Source organism: Eurosta solidaginis, chromosome 2, assembly GCF_040869045.1.
Source record: "Eurosta solidaginis isolate ZX-2024a chromosome 2, ASM4086904v1, whole genome shotgun sequence".
Taxonomy (NCBI): domain Eukaryota; kingdom Metazoa; phylum Arthropoda; class Insecta; order Diptera; family Tephritidae; genus Eurosta; species Eurosta solidaginis.
In genome coordinates, this window is record NC_090320.1 from 177,835,277 (window position 1) to 177,858,693 (window position 23,417).

At 37.5% G+C, this 23,417-nt stretch overlaps 1 protein-coding gene and 1 pseudogene across 1 annotated transcript; one reads left to right on the top strand and one right to left on the bottom strand.

The window, feature by feature from the left end:
* The first annotated feature begins 1,822 nt into the window (after positions 1-1,822).
* Positions 1,823-14,783, top strand: LOC137240355 (uncharacterized). The gene is made up of 8 exons (XM_067766470.1): positions 1,823-1,841; positions 7,513-7,725; positions 7,828-7,960; positions 8,030-8,206; positions 8,394-8,959; positions 9,020-9,225; positions 9,283-12,400; positions 12,460-14,783. The coding sequence occupies exons 2-4, from the start codon at positions 7,534-7,536 to the stop codon at positions 8,137-8,139; spliced, it is 435 nt and encodes a 144-aa protein (XP_067622571.1). The 5' UTR covers positions 1,823-1,841; positions 7,513-7,533; the 3' UTR covers positions 8,140-8,206; positions 8,394-8,959; positions 9,020-9,225; positions 9,283-12,400; positions 12,460-14,783.
* Positions 4,822-6,346, bottom strand: LOC137240073 (gamma-tubulin complex component 5-like; annotated as a pseudogene).
* Positions 14,784-23,417: the final 8,634 nt, after the last annotated feature.

Sequence of the window (23,417 nt, forward strand, 5' to 3'; positions counted from 1 at the left end):
CGTGGTGGTTGTTGTTCGTGGTGTTTTTATTGGCGACTGACATTAGCGCTGTACGATTAGAACGGCGAAATGTTCTCATCGCAGAATCATACCTCCTGTATAAGCAGCTGCGAGGATGATGGCTATGATTTTACAAAAAGCAATAACGCAGGGCGCTGGAAAGGATTATTTATACCGTCCTTTATACTTATTTAATGCAAAAACTTTCATACATATGTATATTAGAAATAATACAATTAAACTATATTTGTTTAATGTTGCAAAGGTGCTGGAGCAAGTACACCCACGTTTATCGGCCAAAGAAGATGCGCTTTTGTTTGTGGAAACACTTTGCTTACGCATTTTAGCGATGCTTTGCGCTAAACCCCTACCGCACACTGCCACGTAAAATTAGTAAAAAAGAAAAAAATTGACAAGTTTTCTATTTATTACATTGCGTTATTGCTTATGTTATTGGGATACGGGGCAGTACTGAACGAGATAACTGATCATGCTGTGAATACCCGCCACGCCTAGATCATATAGAAGGCTTTTGGAGTTGCTGTGATAAGATATGAGCAAATGAGCACTTTGACACTAAATTCATATTAAATCGAGTAGGTTTAAGTGTTCTTATAGAGAACAATAATAGCTGGACAAAAAAACGTAAGAAAGGGGGGACTTTCGACATACTCATATCGCGATTTTCCCCTATTAACATTAAACAGCTATATATACAGATAACACTCAAACTAACGTGAAATGTTTTAACTAAGGATAACAGTACCTGAACATTATGGGTTTATACAGCAAAGGGCAGAACGCCCGGAATCAAGGGGTTTATAAGCCCAATACAAAGTTTTATAGCTTCACAATCCCCGTACCCAATTGTCAACCGCGCCCACAACCTTTGGAGAATGTCTTTATAGCTACAACAAGAAGTCGTAGGCTGTCAACGCTCCCAACAAATTTATTTGTTGTTGTTGAGGTAGTACTTCAAGTTGCTTAAACCCTCAGTTGTCCTGGAGATGTGAAAAAGTTGAATATAAATGATAATGTGTAAGCGGATAGTCAAGCAAGCCAATCAGAAGGATACAGTTCGACGTTCTGCTACAGTTGTTCGAATTTCTATAAGCAGGATCCGTACCTTCTTTGTGCTAGGTTGAGAGTGAAACGCGGCATTCAGCGCAAGGTGGAAAAGTGATTTAGACGCTAACTGAAATGCGGCAGGTATCTGTAACACCTTCAAAACGGTCATCGTACTGATCTAGCAGATTAACAAGTCGCACCAGTTATAAATGCTAGACAATACCTGAACGCATTGAAAAATCCGAATCTCAACCCGAGCGGGTTAAGGGTTTTAGAATATCCCTGGGTAGGCATGCCTGTCCTAAAGTATCATTCCAGATTCAGGCGGGCTGGTGAAATGTTTGGAGAAAATGAAAAGAAGTTACGACTTCGATGTGCAAACATTAAATCTCCGTTTATTTAATAAATTCTTTGTCTTATATAGTAATTTACTTAACCTATACATTCATAAATATCTTAATACTAATAACTAAAAATATGTACATTGAAAATGGGGTACATGTAAGTTTGTATACAGTCTTTGTATACATGTAGTTTTGTATGCATGACTCTATACATGTAGTTTTGTATATGTTATTTAGCTACGTCAGCAGATCAATGTGAGTACTTTGGTTAATGCTATGCATACACGTAAGTTTGTAAGTTTATATGCCTGTTCGCAACGTTGGCATATCGATGCGAGTATTTTAGTTAGTTCCCATAATGGGTTGTATGTAATAAGTAATTTATTAGCTGTGAACGGATAAGCGTTTCATATTCGGCATTCCATTGATGTTAGTTAACCGTCTGGGTTAGTTCAATTATTTATGTTGGAAAATATTGTAATATGATTATTACTAAAATGTATTTGGAGTTCATGATGCGTATTATTGCAAGTGTGTTACAGTGGGTATGAAGCATAATGCTACATTACAGTGGGTATGACGTATAATGCTACACCATCCGCCTTAGAAAAAATAGTGTTATATAATTGTTTTGTGGATAATTGTATAAGACTCTTTGTCGTATTTTCAATGATTTTGATATTTTATTGTTACTTGCTATTGTACTGAAAGAGGTTGTTTGCTTTGCTTTTGAGCTGCTGACCTTGATGTTTTTATTGTTTATATTTTAATGCATATCCCTTTTTTTCAAAAATGTTTACATTTTACATATATATATTTTTTTTTTGTTTTTGTACAAGTCCTTTTTTTCAAAATTTTAAATTTTTAGATATAGAAATTTTTAAATTGTACTTATTTTATTTATCTTGTTTATTTTATTTATTTTATTGCCGGATTTTGAATGTGTCGACCCATCTAAAATCCGCTTGTTTTTAGAAATTATTTTTATTAATTAATCGGGTAAATTGGAATGATTATTTGTTAAATTACCAAAAGATATTTTAAATGGGTTTAAGTCTATTTTTATGGATTATTAATTCCTTATCCCTATTGTTCTTATTACTAGACTCCTCTCTATGTGGTATTAAAGTAAAATTGTTATTTTCGTCAATTTTCTTTACTTTATACCGTCCTTTATATCTATGGTCTAGCTTATGGCTATCTTCTTCTCTTACTAATACTAAATCTCCTAATTTTATTTCCTTACTGGTGCTACTTTTATCATAATTAACTTTTTGTTTTTCGTTAGCTTCTTTTACCAATTTTCTAGCTCTTTGTTGTGCTATTTGAAGTCTATATTTACTAGGCATACGTGATTATATACTGGGCTTATTTTATTTTCATTTAAGAATTCGTACATCGGGGGATTTTTCGCAAATATAAGCTCATAAGGGCAATAGTTGTGTACGGTTGATGGGGTCGTGTTGTAGCAGTACGCGAAATATTTTAGGTATTCATCCCAATCATCTTTGTCTCTGGATATATATGAACGTACATATTCATTAAACGTTCTATAACTACGCTCTACAGTGCCCAAAGTTTAATGATGGTATGGTGTTGAGTTTTTGTGCTCAACTTTTAGCAATTTCCACAGCTCTTCGAATAATTTATTTTTGTATTCGGATCCCATATCTGTTAGGATTGTTTTCATGGGACCATAAATCAAAATGAAATGCTCGAATATAGCTTTAGCAACTATTAGCGCATGTTTGCTCGGGACTGGGATTGCTACCAAGTATTTTGTGAGATCGAATATAATGGTAACTGCGTATTCGTTTCCGTTTATTGACCTTGGCAATGGTCCGACCGTATCGATCTGTACTATATCGAAAACTCTTGGAGGTGTCTCCGTTATTGTCATTGGTTCTTTTATATGCTTATTTGTTTTATTCTTCTTGCAGTGGATGCAGTTATTTACGTATTTCTTTATGTCACCTCGCATATTTTTCCAGCTATAGCTTTTTTTGATTTTCTTTATCATACGATTTATTCCTGGGTGGCCACCACTAATAGAATCGTCATGATATTTCTGCAGAATTTCTCTAATTTTCCCGGGACTAGTCACGTACACAACCTCTGGGATTAGTGCAATTGTTAATTTTTTGAGAACCCTATTTCCTAATTCAATAAATTTGCCTACTCGAGTATAATTATTTTTAAACAATTTGTCCCCTAAGGACAACTGTATCTTTTCAAGTCCTAAATTGGTGGCTTCTTTTTCGAGACTGATAAAGAATTGTCCCAAGTCAATTTTATCATCTACAATTAGGTTGCTTGTATTTATAGTGCTACAAATTTTCTTTCCCTTTTTGAAATATAATTTCGGGGGATTGAAAACGAGCCTGACATGTCTTTTTACTTAAAATTTATTTAGCGCTTCGTATATTTTGGGGTTCTCTGTGTGACTTTCTTCAATTTTAATGTTATTTTTTATATTTTTGGCTGCTGATCTAGCTGAAACTTTCATTATTTTGCATGCCTCCACTGACATTTCTTTTAAATTTGTTATGTTAATGCGAGACAATGCGTCCGCGACGTGATTTTGTTTTCCAGCAATATACTCCACTTCGAAATCGTACTCTTCTAAATCGAGTCTTACTCGTGTTAACTTAGATGAAGGACTCTTCATCGAAAAAAGTATGTTAAAGGGCGATGGTCGGTTTTGATTTTGAATTTTCTACCATAAACGTATGGTCTGATGAATGTTATGGCCCAATGGATTGCTGCTAGTTCTTTTTCTATTGTAGCTTTGTTTGTTTCACATTTGTAAAGGATCTCGAGGCGTAAGCGATTGGTAACTGTTTGCCATCATGTTCCTGGCTAAGGACTGCTCCGCAAGCATACCCACTAGCGTTTGTTGTTATGCAGAATTCTTTATTGAAGTCGGGGTATTGCAGAAGTTTTGGGCTGATTAATGCTTCCTTTAAATAGACAAAAGCTTTTTGACATTCTTCTGTCCAGTGGAAGGAAACGTTCTTTTTGCAAAGCCTAGTTAATTTTATTGAGTATTCTGCGAAGTTTGGTACAAATCTTCTGTAATAATTGCAAAACGCTACGAATCTTTTAACTTCATCTGCTGTGTAATTTTGAACTGTCTCAAATTTGCTTGGCTCGGGTAGTATTCCCTCGCTTGTGCATTTATGTCCTAAATAAGTTACCTCTTCGATGAAAAATAGGCATTTTTCTGGATGTAATTTTAAGTTGTATTTCCTACAAGTAGCAAAAACATCTCTTAAGTTTTTCAGCATGTGTTTTTCTGAACACCCTAGTACAGCTAAATCATCCATATTGTCACGGATATTACCACCCCTAAGTTATCCCATCACTAAGGCGATGCTAAGGCCATGCCAAGCAGTATTTACGTTAATAATCAAATCAAGTATACACATATATAAATATATTTAAATTCTCTGTTCATATTCATTGTAAAAGCGAGTAGTAGAAAATCATCATTTGTTGTGAGTTTTTTGAGTATTTTATCATCTGCATAGCAATTATCGAATCCAGCTGACTCCACAGCGGTATCCACAACATCCACATTTTCCCCACCACCATTCGTTTCAATTGTCTTATTATCATTTTTTGATTCTTCACCATTTCGCTTGTACAATTTGTTTTTGTAAAATGCGCACATATTTAAGCACATCTTCGATGAAAACATCATACAATTTATCCTCAATTGCACAACAACAACATTGCTCAAGGGTCATGGTATTGGCGTGCTACAGTGCGATAGGCTCTGGGTTAATTAAAACCGCTTGGCCTAATTTTTAGGATTACTACAAAAGCGTACTGATAAATTTATACGTGGGTTGAGCAGATCCAAACCCTGCTACAACAACGAAATGTAATAGGACTTACCGTTCGTGTGCTGGTGAGCGTGACATTTTTTCTAACAGCAATATTTTCGTTTTTTACGTGGAAAAATTTGCAAGTTTAAGGCACTTGGAACATCCAAAAAATTTCACGTAGCAAACTATACTCTGTAGCTGTTTCGGGTTCCTCACGCAGTCGATGACCTTTTGTTGAGTTATTATGATGATAATATTCTAAAGCGAAATTCGCTTCCTTATTTGTACTTTCGATATGAGGTTGTATTTTTTTAATGCCCTTCGCCCACCAAGAGTGTTCAGCAAACGCTCTTCTGCTTTAGAGCTATCATATTTTTTAAACGTAAACGATTTCATAGGTGGCTTAATGTTTTCCATGCCACGTGGTGGGAATGGGGTGATATCTATTGTTTGAGAATGGCGCGTTTCCATGTCTTCATCTGTACAGGAACTTGCATCCTCTTGAGAATCATTAGACCACGACTTGAATAATAATTAAACATATTTATCAGCTCATACATTTACAATAAAATAAGTATACACAATACTTACACTCAATTCTGAAGAGCTATTACTAAAACGTTCTATTGGTATAAAATCTTCTTGTAACATTTTATGCCAATAATCTGTTTCGCTTTCTACGCATTCACCCTGCTTAATCTCTTCATGCTCCTCGAGCAGTCTTTCAATTTTGTCTTTATTACGGCGCAATGCTCCAGTCGGATTGTATGTCAGTGTTAATAGAAAATCAAGTAATGACCAATGCACATTCACTTCATAATGTTCCACACAGAGTGGATGTTGTATGATCTCTTCACATAATTTGCCCAATTGCTCCGCATATTCGGTTTGGTTATCAACTTCGAATTTCTCTTGAATGCCTTCTATTTTTCGCCGTACTTCATGGCTGTTCGTACTCAAATTCCGATGGTTTCTTATTATGGACCAAGCCAGTTGGTCACAGCTGCGTAGATTTTCATCGTCATCTGGAAGTCCGGTGAACTATTTGATTTGTAATGGTATATTTTCGCGTATGATTTCGTTGCCCTTCTCTTGTGTAGACATGTTTCATTGATTATGTGTTTTTATCTTTTGGCTTTTGATGGCCGATCTATTCACCGATGTGTACAGATTAATTCGCGTTTCTTCTGTTTCTGTTTAGGTTAGGTTAGGTTGCAAGGGCTGAGCTGGACACTATGGTAACAGCTCACTACTTAGGCCACCAATGGGCCCATTGTAATACCCTATACAGTATCAAATTGGTATTGGCAACCACCATGGTGTGATGGTAGCGTGCTCCGCCTACCACACCGAATACCCTGGGTTCACACCCCAATAAGCAACATCAAAATTTTAGAAATAAGGTTTTTCAATTAGAAGAAAATTTTTCTAAACGGGGTCGCCCTCGGCAGTGTTTGGCTAGCGCTCCGGGTGTATTTCTGCCATGAAAAGCTCTCAGTGAAAACTAATCTGCCTTGCAGATGCCGTTCGGAGTCGGCATAAAACATGTAGGTCCCGTCCGGCCAATTTGTAGGGAAAATCAAGAGGAGCACGACGCAAATTGGAAGAGAAGCTCGGCCTTAGATCTCTTCGGAGGTTATCGCGCCTTACATTTATTTTATTTATACAGTATCAAAGATGATCCCTACTCTGCTAGAGCCTTTACTTCATAGCTAGAGACCTCAGCGAGGTCATGTAGAAAAGGTTTACCAAGGATGGCCAACCTACGTCTACTAAGCGCTGGACAATGGCAAAGAAAGTGCTGGACACTCTCTTCCTCTTCTGCACATCTGCAGCTGCGACAATAGTCGAAGGTCGTTACCCCCATTCTAGCACCAAGCGTGCCTATTAAGCAATGCCCTGTTAGAACCCTTACCAGGGGCGATAGAACTGATTTGTTTAAAATCAGAAGCGCTTCTGTGCGCCCCTTGTCTTATGAGGGCCAGGTTTGCCTGGATATCTCAGACGATGATATGGCTGACCATAGTCCATTTGCAATTCTTATAGTGCTTGTGTTCACACGAAGCCTGAAAGTGGTCATGGGTATACCTACCGAATCATTTCCCGGAAGGATATGGTCGGTGGTGCTTCTTCTGACCAGCTCGTCTGCTCTGCAATTGCCTTCAATATCCCTGTGCCCAGGGACATAAACACATGTTTATATATTTTTTATAATAGTGAGTAAATTTATAATATAGTTTTAAATAACTACTTTTATACATAACCTGTAGATAATCCCTAAAACAGATGTGATGGCGCACCAAAAAGTGGTACGGGAAACCAAGGTACTTATAAAGAGAGTACATAAAATGGTCTCTCGGATCACCGGCGAAAGTGGAGACAATCTCCACACCGACATCGCAGAGATGCTTCCAATGAAGACCCTCGATGCAGTCTTTGACTTCGAGGAAAAGATGGAAGACAAAAATTTCGAGGATGCAGTTGTAAGTGATTTTCCTCTGTTAATGTTTATACTCGTTGTGCTTAGTTTTATATATTACTTCATAGCAACATTATTTGCAGATTACATATTTTTCGCTCTCAAGGGCACGTCCGGCGATCTTTGTGGTGTGGTAAAACAGATACTCAGCGATGATGTGCTCGATATGTTTAACTGGAGTGGTGGAAATAATAAAAGAGCACTCTCAAAGCTAAAAATAGTGCACATTGCTTTATTTGGTAATTCTTTGTCTTAAAACATACTTATAACATGACTTGACTATTCTGATTTTTTTTAATATTTTCTAGAAATTTTCAAACTGCTAGGTCGATTAACGTTTAAGGACGACCTCAGCAAATGCATAACCCTAAGCCACAACAGATGCAAACAGAGGCGGTATTTAAAAAATAAGAAATAATTATTAGCTGCAGACGTGCGGTTATTTTGTAGCATGAAGTAATGTCGAATATATATAATTTTTGCAGGTAAATATAAAACGTTCATGCAAATCTGAATAGGTGTGATAATTGAACATATTTTTCGCAAATCTATTGTTTCCGCAAAGCACCAATTGTTTCCTCATTAAACTTCAATAATGTACTTAAGCTTGCCCAATAAATGAAACGATGAAAATTATATATAATTATTTTTCCTCTTTTGTTCATCTAACAGTTAACAAATTCCATGAGCGGCCTATCCATTGAAGCAACCGTCTCCGACTGCTCCGCAACCCAATACACCATTTATAAATGCTAACCTACCAGGTGCTCCTCCAAATAATGCTACTCAGCAAGATGCTCAACCAATATCCAATAGACCACCAACTTACATGCAAGCGCAACAACGGTACCAACAATAACAATAACCGAATAATAACAATAACTTTATAGCTGGTCAATATGCCAATGGTCCAACAGCTAAGCCGCCGCCTCAAGCCAATGCGCCAACTTCCATGTATGCACAAAATATGTGGTACAAGATCAGGGTAAAGCTGGAGACATTGGTGCTTTATCGGTAACCGTATCGGTAACCTTATAACAGCTGATTCTACCAATCTTATGAGAATCAATGCAATCGATTATTGGTGCCGCTAAGGTCGTAACCGTATCGTAGCCAACCAATTGGGTTTTGGTTTACCGTCGTAACGATAAACAGCTGATTACGTTAGGGATACGACTACAGCGATACGACAAACGGCACCAATGACTCCAGCTTAACTCCTCGCTACGTTATTTTAGGTATAGATATTCGAAATTAATGTTTTGTTTGGCAATTATATTGATCTTTCTCGTTTGCAGGCCGTCTTTGTATTGCATACCTGCAACAGCTGATTTATTAAAAACAACTGCTTTGCCCTTTGCACTTACCATCTCACCCATTGTAAATTTTGGTGAATTGGGTCCAATTAGATGTAATCGTAGCAAGCCTTATAAGTCATCAAATATGCAATTTGTAGATGCTGGTCGTTGTTTCCAATATCTTATGTGTAAAGTAACAACAAAAGGTAAAAGAAATCTTTCACTTTTACTCGTGTTCATTGATCCATATTTTATCTCAACAGTGCCAACTGAACATTTCCAACATATGGATAATTTTTATACTCAGTTGAGCAGAGCTCACAGAGTATATTAACTTTGATTGGATAACGGTTGGTTGTACAGATATAGATATAGACTTCCATATATCAAAATCATCAGTATCGAAAAAAAATTCGATTGAGCCATGTCCGTCCGTCCGTCTGTCCGTTAACACGATAACTTAAGTAAATTTTGAGGTATCCTGATGGAATTTGGTATGTAGGTTCCTGGGCACTCATCTCAGATCGCTATTTAAAATGAACGATATCGGACAATAACCACGCCCACTTTTTCGATATCGATAATTTCGAAAAATCGAAAAAGTGCGATAATTCATTACCAAATACGGATTAAGCGATGAAACTTGTTAGGTGAGTTGAACTTATGACGCAGAATAGAAAAATAATAAAATTTTGGACAATGGGCGTGGCACCGCCCACTTTTAAAAGAATGTAATTTAGAAGTTTTGCAAGCTGTAATTTGGCAGTCGTTGAAGATATTATAAGGAAATTTCGCAGGAACGTTACTCTTATTACTATATGTCTGCTTAATAAAAATTAGCAAAATCGGAGAACGACCACGCCCACTTTTAAAAAAATTTTTTTTTTAAATTCAAATTTTAAAAGAAAAGTTAATATCTTTACAGTATATAAGTAAATTATGTCAACATTCAACTCCAGTAATGATATGTTGCAACAAAATACAAAAATAAAAGAAAATTTCAAAATGGGCGTGGCTCCGCCCTTTTTCATTTAATTTGTCTAGGATACTTTTAATGCCATAAGTCGAACAAAAATTTACCAATCCTTGTGAAATTTGGTTGAGGCTTAGATTCTAGGACGATAACTGTTTTCTGTGAAAAAGGGCGAAATCGGTTGAAGCCACGCCCAGTTTTTATACACAGTCGACCGTCTGTCCTTCCGCTCGGCCGTTAACACGATAACTTGAGCAAAAATCGATATATCTTTACTAAACTCAGTTCACGTACTTATCTGAACTCACCTTGTATTGGTGTAAAAAAGGCCGAAATTCGACTATGACCACGCCCACTTTTTCGATATCGAAAATTACGAAAAATGAAAAAAATTCCATAATTATATACCAAATACGAAAAAAGGAATGAAACATGGTAATTGTATTGGTCTATTGACGCAAAATATAACTTTAGAAAAAAACTTGATAAAATGGGTGTGACACCTACCATATTAAGTAGAAGAAAATGAAAAAGTTTTGCAGGGCGGAATCTAAAGCCCTTGGAATCTTGGAAGGAATACTGTTCGTGGTATGACATATATAAATAAATTAGCGGTACCCGACAGATGATGTTCTGGATCACCCTGGTCCACATTTTGGTCGATATCTCGAAAACGCCTTCACATATACAACTAAGGGCCACTCCCTTTTAAAACCCTCATTAATACCTTTAATTTGATACCCATATCGTACAAACATATTCTAGAGTCACCCCTGGTCCACGTTTATGGCGATATCTCGAAAAGGCGTACACATATAGAACTAAGGCCCACTCCTTTTTAAAATACTCATTAACAGCTTTCATTTGATACCCATATCGTACAAAAAATTCTAGAATCACCCCTGGCCCACCTTTATGGCGATATCTCGAAAAGGCATCCACCTATAGAACTAAGGCCCACTCCCTTTTAAAATACTCATTAACACCTTTCATTTGATACCCATATCGCACAAACAAATTCTAGAGTCACCCCTGGTCCACTTTTATGGTGATATCTTGAAAAGGCGTCCACCTATAGAACTAAGGCCCACGCCCTTTTAAGATACTCATTAACACCTTTCATTTGATACCCATATCGTACAAACAAATTCTAGAGTCACCCCTGGTCCACCTTTATGGCGATATCTCGAAAAGGCGTCCACATATAGAACTTAGGGCCACGTCCTTTTAAAATACTCATTAACACCTTTCATTTGATACCCATATTGTACAAACGCATTCTAGAGTCACCCCTGGTCCACGTTTATGGCGATATCCCGAAAAGGCGCCCACCCATAGAACTAAGGCCCACTCCCTTTTAAAACACTTATTAACACCTTTCGTTTGATACCCATATTGTACAAACAAATTCTAGAGTCACCCCTGGTCCACCTTTATGGCGATATCTCGAAAAGGCGTCCACATATAGAACTAAGGCCCACGCCCTCTTAAAATACTCATTAACACCTTTCATTTCATACTCATTTCGTACAAACAAATTATAGTCACCCCTGGTCTATCTTTATGGCGATATCTCGAAAAGGCGTCCATCTATAGAACTTAGGCCCACGCCCTTTTAAAATACTCATTAATACCTTTCATTTGATACCCATATCGTACAAAAAAAATTCTAGAGTCACCCCTGGCCCACCATTATGCCGATATCTCGAAAAGGCGTCCACCTATAGAACTATGGCCCGCTTCCTCTTAAAATACTCTTTAATACCTTCCATTTGATACACATGTCATACAAACACATTCCAGGGTTACCCTAGGTTCTTTTTACAACATGGTAATTTTCCCTTACTTTGTCTCCACAGCTCTCAACTGAGTATGTAATGTTCGGTTACACCCGAACTTAGCCTTCCTTAAATGTTTGGGTACCGATAACTCTCAAGGTAAACCTCAACTCATATCCAACATCAATGCCTCTCAATCAATAGTGGACGCTGTACGCACTACACGGATAGTATACATATTCATGATATACGAGACATGAAAGTGTTACATCAAATCCAAAATATTGCACCAAACGAACTGGGTCTGTGTTCGCTATCGTTGAACTCCCATTTAGCTTATCCTATTAGTAGCACAAGTGGTGAGCTACGCATATTAAATACAACCAAACTGAAGCCAAACATTACAATAAAAGCTCATGAAAGTCGCTTATCAACACTAAATTTCTCACCAAGTATTCTGTGTAAAGAATGGACAGCGTGTGCAAGAGTTTCAACGTGGTACAATGCGTTGTGTGCGTATAGCATCATTGGTATTTTCGGTACATGGATATTTCTTATGAGCCACTTCAAATACGGAAACAGTACACGTATTTAAAATCGATGAGAAGGCTGTGATGATTGCATTAAACGGTGAGTTATTGAATAACATACGAAAACCACTTTAACCCATCTATTTATTTGCATTACAGATGTAGCTTTACAAGCAGCAAAAATTGCTGCCGCTAAGAAATTGGAAAAGACAGAAGCATTCATCACACTGTACGGAAACTGCTGCCACCGATACAACGATCATCTCTACTTCGCCGAGTAGCGGCTGATCCGGCTATCTATCGAAGACAGTATCATCATATCTTCACAGATTAGCGATGTGCTTGCGCAGGACCGTGCCTTCGCTACTTTATGACGAAATTCAGTTCCAACTAATGGCTATTGCATGAACATCAACAATTAATGGCTATTTAATGACACGACACGTTTGACTGCCGCAGCGAAAGCTTATACAATTTTTGTTTGATCATGAAAAATTATTACGCATTTTTTTACTGGTTTAGTGTAGGCTCTTGTGGCGGCGTTGGAAGTTTGAAATTTATTAAAATTTTATTTTGACAGTAAATTTAAAACGCTTAAGCTTTGTAAGCCTTTAATTATTATCAATATAATATATTGTAATATAACAATATTTTGCTATGTACTGTGCTGGCCACTTAGATGACGCTGCAGTAATATAGCTCAAAGCAATTAATATATTTTTAATGCCATTGTTAAAATACTTACTTTTCTTTATATCAATTGTATTAATTTAAGTTACAATTTCATGTACATATATGTATAATAAAGTATGTCGTAGTACGATTGCTGTTGGAAGTAGATTTGAAACCAATCAATACTTCTGCTAAGGGCTGCAGAATTATTGCTGGAATGATTAGATTTAGAACAATAATAAGTCTGACTCAATTACTAGTCCTTCATTTTTAAATTCATATTTTACTTTACTTTATTAAAGCTTAAAATTATTATCTGTTCGCTTGGAAAATATTTCAATTGGAAAACGAAAACCAATTAAGCGAGTTTATGTTATTATTAAAGTACTTACTTCTTTTTTATATGAATTGTATTACTTTAAGTTACAATTTCATGTACATATATAATAAAGTATGTCGTGGTACGATTGCTGTTGGAATTAGATTTGAAACCAATCAATACTTCTGCTAAGGGTTGCAGAATAATTGCTGGAAGGATTAGATTTAGAACAATAATAAGTCTGACTCAATTACTACCCTGCAAAAACGCTCCACGTCATTTGACCGTCATTGTGCGGTCACGGCCCTTGTTAAATTTTAGTCACGTTTGCACTAGCAAGAGTAGATTTTTTACATTTTTTCCCCATTTCGTACCTATTTATGTGATTGTGCATTCCGCTCCCACTTATAGGATGTGGGCATAGTGCTGTGCTGCTCACACACGTCACAATGCTCGTCAAATGGCGGTCATATTCTCCGTCATTTCACTCTACATTTTCGAGTCATTTGACAGTCAATTTTACTGCGGTTTTACCATTTATATAACCGCCATATAACACGAATTTTACCTGCAGATTTACTTTACCTGGAGCAGCCATATGAATAAAATATGAACCAAAAAAATTTAATTTTCAATATTTATTATTTCCAATATTATTATATATGTACATGAAATTCGAACTTATATTAATACAGTTTATATAAAAAAGAAGTAAGTACTTTAATAATAAATAAACTCGCTTAATTGGTTTTTGTTTTCCAATTGAAATCTTTTCTAAGCGAGCAGAAAATAATTTTAAGCTTTAGAAAAAACTCCAATTATTTGAATCAATTTACTCAACAACAGATTCGATTTACTCTTTTTTTCAGATCAAGAATATTCAAAGGTGTCGTGGAATCCGATTGCTGTCGTAATTGAATTTTAGAGTAATAAAGTAAAATATTAATTGAAAAATGTAGGACTAGTAATTGAGTCATACTTATTATTGTTCTAAATCGAATCATTCAAGCAATAATTCCGCAACTCTTAGCAGGAGTATTGATTGGTTTCAAATCTAATTCCGACAGCAACCGTATCACGACATACCTTATTATATATGTATATGAAATTGTAACTTAAATTAATACAGTTGATATAAAGAAAAGTAAGTATTTTAATAATAAATAAACTCGCCTTATTGGTTTTTATTTTCCAATTGAAATCTTTTCCAAGCGAACAGAAGATAATTTTAAGCTTTAGAAAAAACTCCAACTATTTGAATCAATTTAAATCAACAACAGATAGGATTTACTCTTTTTTTCAGATCAAGAATATTCAAAGCTGTCGTGGAATCGGATTGCTGTCGTAATTGAATTTGAAAGTAATAAAGTAAAATATGAATTAAAAAAATGTAGGACTAGTAATTGAGTCAGACTTATTATTGTTCTAAATCTAATCATTCAAGCAATAATTCTGAAACCCTAGCAGGAGTATTGATTGGTTTCAGAAAAAACTCCAATTATTTAAATAATCTACAACTTAAAGCTTAGTAGAAATTCAGATTAGGTTTACTCTTTTTTCAGATCAAGAATATTCAAAGGTGTCGTGGAATCCGATTGCTGTCGTAATTGATGAACTTAAAAATGTACGAATTATAATTGAGTCAGACTTATTATTGTTCTAAATCTTATCATTCAAGCAATAATTCTGCAACCCTTAGCAGGAGTATTGATTGGTTTCAAATCTATTTCCGATAGCAATCGTATCACATCCCTTATTATATATGTACGTGATATTGCAACTTAAATTAATACTGTTGATATAAAGAAAAGTAAATACTTTAATAATAAATAAACTCTCTTAATTGGTTTTTGTTTTCCAATTGAAATCTTTTCCTGTGCAAGCACATCGCTAACTTGTGTTGGCAAAAGATATGATTATACTGTCTTCGATAGATAGTCGGACGAGCCGCTACTCGGCGAAGTAGAGATGACCGTTGTGTCGGTGGCAGCTGTTACAACAGCAGTTTCTAACTTTACACCATCCGTACAGTGTGATGAATGCTTCACTGCCTTTTCCAATTGCTTGACGCCAGCAATTTTTGCTGTTTGTAAAGCTTTAGCTGTAATGCAAATATATAGATGGGTTAAAGTGGTTTTCGTATGTTATTCAACAACTCACCCTATACCATCATCACTGCCTCCTCATCGATTTTGAATATGTGTACTGTTTCAGTATTCAGACCCAGTTCGTTTTGTGCAATATTTTCGATTTGATGAATATGTATACTATCCGGTAGGCAGACAATTAGGTGCAATCGATTCATTCATATACTGTGGGTATTTGAGCCGTAGACGCAATGGCAGATATTTTGATTCTTTTTGAAGTGTAACATTTATAAACAGTTGGGTTTCTCTGCTGTCATCATCACCACTAGAGAGCTATTGAAGAAACGCTCGACCAAGATAATATGTGAGATTTACACGCATAGATTTCATCCACCTTTTCACAGTTATTGATGGAGAAAATGCGAAAGCCATATTTACCATCCAATACCGAAATAGAACTGTAGAGGAAGAAACATTTTATAAAATTTAATAAAATCAAAAAAAAAACGCTTTTTTTGCTATAACTTAAAAAAACTCATATTCAAACTTCTGCTTAACTTCTACATATCAATAGCTACCTTAACCACCAGGAGTCACTTTTGCTTCTACGCCTATGCTATTGTTTCCTACATCGATGAGCTTTGTAATAAAATAACCAGCTATCTCCCCAATCTCTCCAGTTTTGTCGCCTCGCGAAACCTGATATTGTCACCAACCAAATCATCGGTGACCTTATTTAAACCATGACCGCGCCAAATGTCGACCATATGGCATTACCCTACCGACTGTCTTACACCCTAAAATTTTGGGTGTGACTTTCGATCAGGATCTACATCTTGGAGAGCATGCACTAGCAATTGTAACGAAAATCGTCGTTGGTGTGAGGGCTTAGCCGATCTCCATAGCGCCCGACTATGAGGAGGAGCTATTTAGGACTGGCATCTAATCAAGGGTGTTATGCGGACCGTGCCTATTGGACGATTTGTAGCCAGGGGATAAATTCGGCTGTATTCGAACGGAGCCTTCCCGATACCGGACCACCTCGGGAAGTATTGATGGCCTTACCACAGTAAGGGGCGCTGCTGTGGCTGACGGTTCTTTCCCCGTATATAATACTGGACCGCTGAGCCCGCCTTGTCGGGCTGGTGGTCGTACGACCAAGATGAACGACTCATTACCTAATTTTCATAAGGACGATGATAAGAAGAGGACTGAGCCGCAAGCCAAGGACGACAAATACGCATTAAGCGATGCGTCGGACTCGGGAAGCGAGAGTAGTGCTGATTCAATGAACTCCGTGTTGGAGAAGCACACAAATGAAAAAGGACTAGAAGAGTGGAGAAGGGTACGGAGCAAAGAGCACTCTCGAAGTACCGTGCAGTACTAAGAATTGTACAACCCTTGGGAGCAGTGGTGGACCCAACAGAAGAGGAGATCGAGCGCTTGGCATGGGCTCATGAGGCGGTAGAAGTACGTCGAAGGCAGTTCAAAAGGTTTGCTGCGAGAAACCCTCGGTTCTGAAGAGGAAGAAGCGTCGAATGGCAGAATGAAAAGGCAACGTTCGGCGGAAGGCGACAAGCCTGCTTCAAGAGGCAGAAAGGGCCCAGTCCCAGAGCTGCGACGCAGGGCAGTCCCATAGACAAGACAAGTAGGCCCAAAGCTGTAAGACAGATGGGCCCCAAAAGCGAGGTAGCAACTACCTCGAAGGCTGCGAGTCAGAGGGAAGTTCCAACTATGGAAGTAGGAGATAAGCCAAAGGGAGATAACGCTAAGACTCCGACTTTCTCGGAGGTGCTAAAGGGAGCTAAGACTCCTGCTTTCTCGGAGGTGCCAAAGGGAAATAACACTAAGACGCCGGCTTTTCCCGAGAAGATGAGTGATGTGGCAAAGCAGTCACTGACTGTGGCGCTGGTTGATCGTAGCAGTCCTTTCGAACAGATGACTAGTGAAAGGTGAAGATCTGTAGAAAAGGAGCTTATTAGCTTAATGCTTAAGATGATGCGGGAATAACCAAGTAAGCTCCTTCAAACCTTTGATTCGGGGGATGGTATAATGGTATGAAGATGATAGCGTGCGACAACATCGCGAGCTGGCGGTGGCTGGAGGAAGAGGTTCCAAACCTCCAAAGGCAGGGCACGAACGCGCGTTTTGAGATGGTGGATAAAGCGCAAATCCCCAAGGTACCAAAAGTTAAGGTATGGATACCATGCGTGATGAAGTCGGAGGATACACTGCGACTTTTTCAGAATCAGAATCCGAACATACCGACACAGGATTGGAAGGTACTTACTGTATCTCGGCCTACGGAGGAAGGTCAGTTATACATCTTCCAAATAAACAAGCAGGCGGAGGATATATTGTACGCGCAGCTTGGAAAAATGTCCTTAGGTACAGGCAAAATTTATATGCGACTCAGGAAAAGAAGTCGCGGGTATTAAAGTCCTAACACGCTGGACGTGGGCGAAGTCGAAAAGGACCTCAAAAGCCTAAGGGAAAAAGACAGGTGGAGGTAGCCCACGTCACTCCGAATGTGTTAGAAGGGGACCAACAGCCAGATGGTGCTGTGAGTCGCACAGAGGAACACCCGGCACAACAGGTACAAGAGGCTGAAGCGGGCTTCGAACACTCTAAACCAAAAGGGCTAGGGGAGGACGACGACGTCACGATGAAGGTGCTGGAGGGGGCAAGCAGCCCATAAACTGAATCATGTACCGCACTCTTGGAGAACTACTCGTGTAGCTTTCCTACCAAAGGCGGGGAAGATCGGTCACGTGCATCCCAAAGATTATAGACCCAATAGCTTACCATCATTTCTGCTCAAAACCTTTGAGAGGCTGATAGATGTGTACATAAAGTCCAACGTGGATGAAAAGCTGCTCTCCACAATACAACAGGCGTACATCAAAGGCAAGTCAGTAGACACCGCATTGCATAGGGTGGTAATAAGCATAGAAAAAACCCTGGAATACAAGGAATATGCTCTAGAAGTCTTCTTAAGCATTGCCAGGGCTTTCTAAATGAGCGATTATTGATGGTCTTAATTACGTTAAAGTACATCCAGCCTTACCCAGATGGATCGACTGCATGTTAAACTGCAGTAAGATTACATCGCAATGGGGATTTACGCGGCCACGAAATTAGTGGACAGGGGCACTCCGCAGGGAGGAGTGCTATCAGCTCTGCTGTGGACGCTGGTTATTAACCAACTGCTTAGGGGATTCTACGAGGGACCAGAAAAACTTACGGTTTACGCAGATGACGTTGCATATGGTCTTGTTTACAAAGAGGTACAAGGTCCCTAATTGGACCAGGCCTAAGTTAGGAGGGGCGACCCTACGGGAGAAACCTTGCACAAAATATCTAGGAATGATCCTAGACAGTAAGCTGTCATGGAAGCTCAACGTGGAGGAGAGGGTGAGGAAGGCTTCAACGGCACTTTATGCATGTAAAATAATGCAAAAGAACCGGCATATACGATTAGAAGGAACTCGAAGACGATACCTCAAAACTAACAACCAAAAGCAATATCATTTCACTGACACAAATTTTATAGTTTTTTTTTGGGATTTGGACACAATGTTGTTGTTGTTTTTGTAGCGATAAGGTTGCTCCCCGAAGGCTTTGGGGAGTGTTATCGATGTGATGGTCCTTTAGCCGGATACAGATCCGGTACGCTCCAGTAACACATCACCATTAAAGTGCTAGCCCGACCATCTCGGGAACGATTTATGTGGCCACATTAAACCTTCAGGCCATCCCTCCCTATCCACCCCCCCCCCGGATCCGCGTCTGTTAGTGAAACAGGATTCGCCGCGGATAGGTGAGGTTGACAATTGGGTTTGGAGAAGCTATATATTGCGCTGGCAACCTGAAGGGTTGCGCTACACAGCCCCTTTAATCTGGTATTTTAGTCGCCTCTTACGACAGGCATACCTACCGCAGGTAAATTCTGACCCCCTAACCCGCTGGGGGGTATTTGGAAACAATCTTTTCATTATATTACTTAACAATTTAAAGGCTTCATTCTGTATTGCGAACGATAGCTCAGACGAACGATTCGCCTCCAAACGATTTCGTCTAGCAATGGTATTCTCTATCATTTCCGTTCGGTCTTTACCTTTCTAACTAACAGGAAGGCAAAAGTAATTGTCAAGTGATAAGTTGCCATTGTTTAACATAGTGCAAATACACTAGCGATTCGTCTCTGATCCGCATCGAAAGTTCGTTTCGTAATAGAGAATGAGGCCCTAAGATTAGACATTTTTTTCAATTTGTATTTTGACTTACCAGCAACAACAGAATCATGTTTAATTGTACGCCGCACAAGCATTATAGCATCATGTAACGAAGCTCAGTTTCTTCCAAAAATTGTTCAACACTGCCACGTAAAATCAATGTACTTATTCTAGCATTAACGCAACCTTTAAAGAATTATAAACTATAAAAATGAAATTAATGTCAAACCTTGGTAAATGTTGAAACGTTCACCACCAACCTGACGTTCTTCAAAGTAATCACATTGACCCAAAACACTGGAATTAATATCATTAGCTGTAGTCATAAGAGCACCACCACAAGCTTTCATTCTACGTTTCCAATCTTCTTCTGGTACATGAACAGCACAGAACATATCACGATCTGCAAAATACTGTGTAGCAACATCACCAATTGGTAATTTAGAAAACACAACATTGGCGCTTTACTTAGCTAGTTTATTCTACAGATCACGCCATTCAGCATCAACAATTTTCTGATACTCTTGGATATTGGAGGACATTGCTGTGGCAGATCATTTTTCCAATAAAGCACTTTGTTGCTCCTTTGATTGGCGCTTCGACATGTACAGCCATGTCATATTTTAGCATGCATAATTGTAATGCTTTACGTATAGCTTTAATGATGATACGTGCATGCACGCCTTCCTCAACATCTGGCTTAACTTGTTTTAAGATTTCACCTGCTTAAAGTACTACTGAAGTGGTGCCATCGCCGACCTGATAAGAGAAACATTTTTATTCTACACATTCTAATATAACAAAAAACTTACCTCAGCATTTTGAAATTTGGCGATGTCTACTAGAGTTTTACGGCTGGATTCACAATATCCAATAGTTTCATAATGGTTGCCCCATCATTTGAAATTGTGGCCTTACCACTGGAATCAACAATATGCTTGTCCATACTACGTGAACCCAATTGAATGCGAGGCATTGATGTGGTTATGAGTTGAGGTTTACCATGAGAGCTATCGGTACCCAAGCATTTTTTACACAAATACTCATGTACCCAATACAAGTTCAGGACGTTCATATTTATCGACACGCTGTCCGGTATGGCCCAAATGTTGGAAATATGCAGTTGACACTGTTGAGAAAAAATATGGATCAATGAACACAAGTAAAAGTGAAAGATTTTTTTTACCATCTCTTGTTACTTTACACATTAGACATTGGAAACGACGACCAGCATCTACAAGTTGCTATTGAGCCTTGCAACGATTACATCTAATTGCACCCAATTCACCAAAATTTACAATGGGTGGCTCATATTCACCCTCAACCGTGCGTGCCATTGGTGAGACGGTAAGTGTAATGGACAAAGCTGTTGTTTTTAATAAATCAGCTGTTGCAGGTATGCAATACAAAGACGACCTGCAAAGAAGAAAGATCAATGTAATTGCCAAACAAAACATTAATTTCAATTATCGATACCTAACGTAACCCTGATCTTCTACCACATATTTTGTGGTCACCAAACAATTGGTGTGAACAATTGGTGCCAGTTAACCCTCTGAAATAATCGGCGCAACTGTACGCCATTGTATTGGTATTAATTTGGCAAAATGCAAAAACTTTTCATCCTCCTCCCGTGACCATTCTGTCTTCTTTATGCTAGGATCATGCCATTCGTACCAGCGTGCCTTACATTGCTTGGCAGATTTGCGGTGCAGCAGTGATGCAATACGTGACCACTGGTTTTTACCATATTTCATTATAGCTGCTTTGAGGATTTCATCCTGAAAGTTATCAATTTAGTTAATAAACGGCCAAGAGTAACCAGTCGCATCAAATGCTTACCTCAGTGTTTCTCCACACACCACCTTTTATCATAATTCGCGGCATGGTGCTACATAATTGTGAATTCTTTCGATGAGCACAAAAATCAAATCAAAAATTTTTGTCGAAATAAACAGCAAAAATCATTGTATATTAAAGACTTTGGGAAAATTTTAGAATAGCACCCCCGAGTTCGGGGTAAAGCTTGGTATCAAATGAAAGAGGGAGTTCTCCCGATCACAAATATATATATTTTAAAGTGCGCAAACTTATAATTTAAAAGTTATTTGTTGTTAAAGTTTGCAAATTTAGCAAATTTCTATAGCACTTTAAATTACAATTTACACATCTTTCAAAACCTTAATCCACATACATATCTTTATAAATTGGTAACGATAAACTTAAATTGCATTTTTGTATATTTCACATTTCATTTTTGCATTGTTTTTACTTATTATAAATGTTTTTATTAAATCAATCGCGCTTTTGTAGCAACATGCACATATATATATATATATATTTTTTATTGATGACATTACAAAGCTGTGCTGCCACATGTATATACGTATTCACATATAAAATTTGTATAGAAATTTGCAAACTTTAACACCAAATAACTTTTAAATTATAAGTTTCAACACTTTAAAATATATATATTTGTGATCTGAAGAACTCCCTCTTAATTTTAAATCTTTCCGGAGATATTCCACGTAAGACTCTCAAAATTGAAAAAATTTTCCACCACCAAATGTTTTGCTGTCTTTGCTGAATTAGAAATGGCGAATTTTTTTGCACGCAAAAATGACGTATTTTGCTATCCCTATAAAAATAAAAGGTGCGAGAGAGCACGATACATTGTGGGAGAGCTAAATTTGTCAACATTCTATTTCATTTGGAGAATTTTCATTCCAAATCGTCACCCCTGTAAAAAATCGTGTGGCTGTGTGCGTTTTTGGTCACATGATTTTTGCAGGGTAGTCCTTCATTTTTAAATTCATATTTTACTTTACTTTATTACTTTCAAATTCAATTACGACAGCAATCGGATTCAACGACACTTTTGAATATTCTTGATCTGAAAAAAAGGAGTAAATCTAATCTGAATTTCTAATTAGCTTAAAGTTGTAGATTTAAATTAATTGAAATAATTGGAGTTTTTTCTAAAGCTTAAAATTATTATCTGTTCGCTTGGAAAAGATTTCAAATTGGAAAACGAAAACCAATTAAGCGAGTTTATTTATTATTAAAGTACTTACTTCTTTTTTATATGAACTGTATTAATATAAGTTCGAATTTCATGTACATATATAATAATATTGGAAATAATAAATATTGAAAATTCAATTTTTTTGGTTCATATTTTATTCATATGGCTGCTCCAGGTAAAGTAAATCGGCAGGTAAAATTCAAGTTATATGGCGGTTATATAAATGGTAAAACCGCAGTAAAATTTTTTGTCAAAAGACTGGAAAATGTAGAGTGAAATGACCGAAGAAATGACCGCCATTTGACGAGCATTGTGACGTGTGTGAGCAGAACAGTGCTATGCTCATATTCTATAAGTGGGAGCGGAATGCACGATCACATTAATAGGAACGAAACGGAAAATTTGGTCACAAGGACAAGTGTGTTGACTTCTTTCTGACAGGCACTCGCTTAAGTGAGCATAACGAGAAAATCTGGCTTGCCATTGTTGTTTTGGTTGAAAACGGTCCATTAGGGTTCTGTGCAGAGACGTAAAGATTGAAACAGGCTTAACGTAATCACAACAGTGTTGCTCCTGTTGCACAACATTTTAATTTTATATCATAGCGAAAATTGTTCAGTTCAGAGTTATTGATTTTCTTTAAAAATTTTATTTAATACATGAGGTTACTCCTAAGAGTAAAAAGCATAGAAAACTTAGAGTTTTTCAAATTATTGTGAAACACCTTTTAAACTCAACAACAAAGTATATCGGTAAAATCTAGGATTTCTGTACGC

Excerpts from the sequence above, each read along its gene's own strand:
- LOC137240355 (XM_067766470.1), top strand. The coding sequence starts at position 7,534 with ATGGCGCACCAAAAAGTGGTACGGGAAACCAAGGTACTTATAAAGAGA. Across the intron at positions 7,726-7,827 it reads AAAATTTCGAGGATGCAGTT|GGCACGTCCGGCGATCTTTG; the intron begins GTAAGTGATTTT and ends TTCGCTCTCAAG. Across the intron at positions 7,961-8,029 it reads AGTGCACATTGCTTTATTTG|AAATTTTCAAACTGCTAGGT; the intron begins GTAATTCTTTGT and ends AATATTTTCTAG.